Here is a 6,659-nt window from a genome sequence, read left to right as displayed (position 1 = left end):
GCATATAAAAAATTTGCGTGAAAAACATTCATATCATATGCGTCTTTACATCCAAAACCTACAATTGAATGCAGGATACATATCACTGCACAATGCAAGTAATATCATTACACCCAGAAGCAATTCTTACCTTCTAGTAGCGTAGGTTCCCTTGGTGACATGAGTATACGCCTGAGCTAACGTGTGTAACGTGAGGGTGAATCGCCTGGATCTAGCCACTGAATCAAGGCTGACCAGGGCATCACCATTGCCCCTGCCGTTCCTTTAGACGTGAGTGATAAGTTACTTTTAAAATGTTTTTAAAAATGAAATTCAGGCTCTGAAAATCATGTCATTATACACATACAGTGCGTACAGTATATGCAAAATGTCCCAGTCTCTAGAAAGAAAACTATTTAATCAGATGGTTCTACCAGTATTAACTTATGCATGAAAAACATGAGCTAGTTACAACTAAAAGATACATTGAATTAACACTAAGCGACAGAAAAAGGGCAACATGGATACGAGAGCAAAAATCATACATATACCAAAGGCACTTCCCCCAATTTTTGGGGGGTAGCCGACATCAACAAATGAAACAAACAAAAAAGGGGACCTCTACTCTCTACGTTCCTCCAGCCTAACCAGGGACTCAACTGAGTTCAGCTGGTACTGCTAGGGTGCCACAGCCCACCCTCCCACATTATCCACCACAGATGAAGCTTCATACTGCTGAGTCCCCTACTGCTGCTACCTCCGCGGTCATCTAAGGCACCGGAGGAAGCAGCAGGGCCTACCGGAACTGCGTCACAATCGCTCGCCATTCATTCCTATTTCTAGCACGCTCTCTTGCCTCTCTCACATCTATCCTATCACCCAGAGCTTTCTTCACACCATCCATCCACCCAAACCTTGGCCTTCCTCTTGTACTTCTCCCATCAACTCTTGCATTCATCACCTTCTTTAGCAGACAGCCATTTTCCATTCTCTCAACATGGCCAAACCACCTCAACACATTCATATCCACTCTAGCCGCTAACTCATTTCTTACACCCGTTCTCACCCTCACCACTTCGTTCCTAACCCTATCTACTCGAGATACACCAGCCATACTCCTTAGACACTTCATCTCAAACACATTCAATTTCTGTCTCTCCATCACTTTCATTCCCCACAACTCCGATCCATACATCACAGTTGGTACAATCACTTTCTCATATAGAACTCTCTTTACATTCATGCCCAACCCTCTATTTTTTACTACTCCCTTAACTGCCCCCAACACTTTGCAACCTTCATTCACCGCCTGACGTACATCTGCTTCCACTCCACCATTTGCTGCAACAACAGACCCCAAGTACTTAAACTTATCCACCTCCTCAAGTAACTCTCCATTCAACATGACATTCAACCTTGCACCACCTTCCCTTCTCGTACATCTCATAACCTTACTCTTACCCACATTAACTCTCAACTTCCTTCTCTCACACACCCTTCCAAATTCTATCACTAGTCGGTCAAGCTTCTCTTCTGTGTCTGCTACCAGTACAGTATCATCCGCAAACAACAACTGATTTACCTCCCATTCATGGTCATTCTCGTCTACCAGTTTTAATCCTCGTCCAAGCACTCGAGCATTCACCTCTCTCACCACTCCATCAACATACAAGTTAAACAACCACGGTGACATCACACATCCCTGTCTCAGCCCCACTCTCACCGGAAACCAATCACTCACTTCATTTCCTATTCTAACACATGCTTTACTACCTTTGTAGAAACTTTTCACTGCTTGCAACAACCTTCCACCAACTCCATATAACCTCATCACATTCCACATTGCTTCCCTATCAACTCTATCATATGCTTTCTCCAGATCCATAAACGCAACATACACCTCCTTACCTTTTGCTAAATATTTCTCGCATATCTGCCTTAATGTAAAAATCTGATTCATACAACCCCTACCTCTTCTAAAACCACCCTGTAATTCCAAGATTGCATTCTCTGTTTTATCCTTAATCCTATTAATCATTACTCTACCATACACTTTTCCAATTATACTCAACAAACTAATACCTCTTGAATTACAACACTCATGCACATCTCCCTTACCCTTATATAGTGGTACAATACATGCACAAACCCAATCTACTGGTACCATTGACAACACAAAACACATATTAAACAATCTCACCAACCATTCAAGTACAGTCACACCCCCTTCCTTCAACATCTCAGCTTTCACACCATCCATACCAGATGCTTTTCCTACTCTCGTTTCATCTAGTGCTCTCCTCACTTCCTCTATTGTAATCTCTCTCTCATTCTCATCTCCCATCACTGGCACCTCAACACCTGGAACAGCAATTATATCTGCCTCCCTATTATCCTCAACATTCAGCAAACTTTCAAAATATTTCGCCCACCTTTTCCTTGCCTCCTCTCCTTTTAACAACCTTCCATTTCCATCTTTCACTGTCTCTCCAATTCTTGCGCCAGCCTTCCTTACTCTCTTCACTTCTTTCCAAAACTTCTTCTTATTCTCTTCATATGACTGACCCAATCCCTGACCCCACCTCAGGTCAGCTGCCCTCTTTGCCTCACGTACCTTGCGCTTTACTTCCACATTTTTCTCTATATTTTTCATACTTATCTATACTATTACTCTGCAGCCATTCTTCAAAAGCCCTCTTTTTCTCTTCCACTTTTACCTTCACTCCTTCATTCCACCATTCACTGCCCTTCCTCATGCTGCCTCCAACAACCTTCTTGACACATACATCACTTGCAATCACAACAAAATTTTCTTTTACTAACTTCCACTCCTCCTCTAAATTACCAGTTTCTCTTACTCTCACCTCGTCATATGCCATTTTCAACCTTTCCTGATATTTACTTTTTACCCCCGGTTTTATTAGCTCTTCAACCCTCACTAGCTCCCTTTTACATCCACCTACTCTATTCCCCCACTCTTTTGCTACAACTAATTTTCCTTCCACCAAAAAATGATCAGACATACTGTTAGCCATACCCCTAAACACGTGCATCTTTCAATCTTCCAAACATGCTTTTAGTTATCAACACATAATCCATTAATGCCCTTTCTACTACTCTTCCATTTGCCACTCTTACCCATGTATACTTATTTCTATCTTTCTTTTTAAAAAATCTAGCACTTATTACCATCTCTTGTTCAACACACATATTTACCAGTCTCTCACCACTCTCATTTTCACTTGGTACGCCCTACTTCCCAACGACACCTTCTACCTCTCCAGCGCCCACTCTAGCATTTAAGTCACCCATGACAACTACATAATTCCTTCTACCCAGTGCTTTTACACACCTAGTTAATTCATTCCAGAACTCATTCTGCTCTTCTTCACTTTTCTCACTACCTGGCCCATACGCACTGACAAACGCCCAACATTCCCTACCCAACCTAACCCTTACCCACATTAACCTAGATGATATCTCCTTCCATTCCACTACTTTACCTGTTATCCATTCACTCAGCAATAAAGCCACACCCTCTCTCGCAAAAATAGTAGATATTATTCCAACAGTGTGTAAGAAAAAGAAATAGACATGGGCAGGACATATAATGAGAATGTCTGATAATATATGGACATTGAGAATAACAGAATGGGTCCCTAGAGATTGCAAACAAAGCAGGGGAAGGAGAAAAAGATGGATTAACGAGCTAGGAAAATTTGCAGGTATAAACTGACAGAAAGACCATATGTTTATTCTGTAGTGAACTAGTAACGACTGATGATGATGGTGATGTATATATAGATATTTTTTAACATTAAGCTGGTATCCATAACAAGGAGGGTGGCTCCAAAGGAACACAGCAAAAATCACTATCACATTCAGTCCTCTGGTGAATATTTGATAGACCGTCTATACAGTAAGAGCCTTCATAACATTTGTCGCTTCATAGCCTTACAAGAGGTTCATCAGCAACGTCAAACACAACTCCACACACAAGTCTTTTTACCATCCTACTACCAAACACTTCTGAACTGTACCCACTTTCCATTATTCTTTTGCCACCCGTTTCCTCTACATGAACAGATTCCCTCGAAATATTCGGATCAATCCTTTAACATATGCAACCCTTTTTACCCATTCTAAACATCTTCACATCTCCCGGTCTTTCCTTTATGATCAAATCCTGTATGCCATGCAAACACTTTATTTCCACTACTCCAACCTTTACACATTTAACATCCACACTTCATTTCCATAAAGAAAGGTTAGTTTAAAAGCCTTTTCACACAGTTCCACCTTGGCTTCAGCCAAAAAAAAAAGAAAAAAAAAAAGCGTCCGAGCATTATTTTGCATACACCCTGCGATCTTTCTTGCTTCTTCTATTCTCTTATCCTACCATTATTCTTTATATTTACTCATAAATATCTATGCAAATCAACCACTTACATTCTTCTACCTTAAATCCAAACATTAATTACTCCATTTTCTGAATTTTTAAATACATTACAGTATCCCTTGTCTTATACTCACTCTCAAATTTTTCCAATAACAAATCATATCAAAATCTTTTACCAGCATCTGCAGTTTCTCTTCAGTGACCACAAATACCTAAGTACCATATGTAAATATCAACTATTCTTCATTAACCGACTTTCTTATCTGATAACCTAGATCTACATAAAAATCCCTCACAATCAATAACCTCAACTGGCACTGTTAAAATAATTCCTACTTAATCTTATCTAAAATGGACTTACTGTAGATTAACCTTACTTTTGAGGACTTATGATCCCTAAAACAGACATAGCTAACTTTAGTTAGCATATCAATCAACCATAGGTAAAGCAATAATATTTAATTCTTTTGCTTGTGGGGTACAGTACAGTACATTCGGGCACACTATTCTATCTTATTTCTCTTCTTCTTTTTTTTTTTTTAGTTTCTCTAGTTTATATATGAAATATCTATTTCAATGTTATTACAGTTCTTAAAATATTTTATTTTAATTGTTTATTACTTTTCTTGAAGTTTGCTTCCTTGTTTCCTTTCCTAATTGGACTATTTTTTTCCTGTTGCAGCCCCTGGGCTTATAGCATCTTGCTTTTCTAACTAGGGTTGTAGCTTAGCTAATAATAATAATAATAATAATAATAATAATAATAATAATAATAATAACAATAATAATAATAATAACCTTACTTCTTAGGAGGTCTGGGGATACGTAAGACAGGGCTCTCTCCGCTCACGATACTTTTCACAATGTTCTCGATGATGTATTCACATTTCTCAATGACTTTCCTGTTGTGAAAGAGGGTGAAAAAAAAGAGAGGGAGTTACATGGATAGGGGTGCCACAAGGACTTACTTGTTGAGACATAAAATTAATAAATGAACAAATAATCAAAATATACAAAAGACAAACCGCAAGAGCCTGTCAATCACTGTCTATGCAGTAATGAGAGAGAGAGAGAGAGAGAGAGAGAGAGAGAGAGAGAGAGAGAGAGAGAGAGAGAGAGAGAGAGAGAGAGAGAGAGAGAGAGAGAGAGAGAATTCGTGTATGATTGAAGTCTACGTGTGTCAAAGACAATGGCCCCTCAACATCCAGATATCTCCATTGACAATGTTTCTTTGACTAATTACAATTTGAGTTAAAATTTTACTTTTGAGAACATATTAGGTTCATTTTGGCACCCTCTAAGATCGGCGCCCAGGGCACGTGCCCCTTTGCCCTTCCCCCTTAGTAACGCCTCTGTACGAATGCCACTTCTTCAGACAAGGATATACTGTAACTGTAACAGGTTGCGAATAGCTAACGGGTAATGGTACCGGATGCTATTATTAACAGGTTACTATACCCTACAGTATATAATGGGAAATATCCTGCGACTCTAAGAATTGTCTATTGAAAATCAAATTACTTCATAATATGACGATAAGAGAAAATATTTTTCACATATTCAGTCTAGGATATGCAAATAATGCAGTGAATCACAGTTAAGCCATTAAGTTAGTAATTTGATTGTGCATAACTTATCAAATAAAAAGAATATTACTCCATGAAATTGTGTTAACAGTAATTATGCAATCATATATTATGCACAGTAATATACGAATATCCCAAAAGAACAGGTCCTACAAATAAACTAATAATTACATTTACTGCAACTATTCAAGGTTTTAAGTGAAAGTCTTGTCTACGACCACAACACAAAGGTAAACATTAGACCCTGAGATAAAAATTGCCTATCAAAATATTAGGCAAAACCTTCTAACCTTTCAATCTGCTCCTTGTCATGCATTTCGACAGGCTCATTGTTGAAGACTTCAAAGTCTTTCCTTATTTTCTCTGTGAAAAGTTCGACTTGACACCAAAATTCGTCGTTCGTTGCCATGGCTACTGTTGAAAGTGGCGGGAAATCTGCGATTGAGTTCAAAGTATAATTTTGATACTGAAACAGACTGTGTTGGAAGGCAAATATATTTCGAATAATCAATTATTCTGATATATTTTCAAATATATTTATTTCAATATTTTCTTACTTTGTGAAGTTGATAAGAAGAAATGGGGGGATTCTAGGAATAGTTCATTTCATACAATAAAAGTAAAACAACTACATATGTTTATAATTGATAGCAAAATATAACAAATACACATATATGTTAAAATTATATTAAAAG

General features: G+C 38.3%; 1 protein-coding gene across 1 annotated transcript in view; it reads right to left on the bottom strand.

Annotated features, from left to right (window-relative positions):
- mei-W68 (meiotic W68) overlaps positions 1-6,395 on the bottom strand; it is a 17,342-nt gene extending 10,947 nt beyond the window's left edge. The window contains 3 exon segments of the mRNA XM_068392977.1: positions 114-262; positions 5,182-5,280; positions 6,255-6,395. Of these exon segments, the coding sequence (XP_068249078.1) occupies positions 114-262; positions 5,182-5,280; positions 6,255-6,373 (367 nt within the window). The 5' untranslated portion in view covers positions 6,374-6,395.
- Positions 6,396-6,659: the final 264 nt, after the last annotated feature.

This window comes from Palaemon carinicauda, chromosome 19, assembly GCF_036898095.1.
Source record: "Palaemon carinicauda isolate YSFRI2023 chromosome 19, ASM3689809v2, whole genome shotgun sequence".
In the NCBI taxonomy this organism is placed as follows: Eukaryota; Metazoa; Arthropoda; class Malacostraca; order Decapoda; family Palaemonidae; genus Palaemon; species Palaemon carinicauda.
The sequence above is the reverse complement of the archived record's forward strand: the minus strand, read 5'-3'. Positions and strand labels throughout refer to the sequence as shown.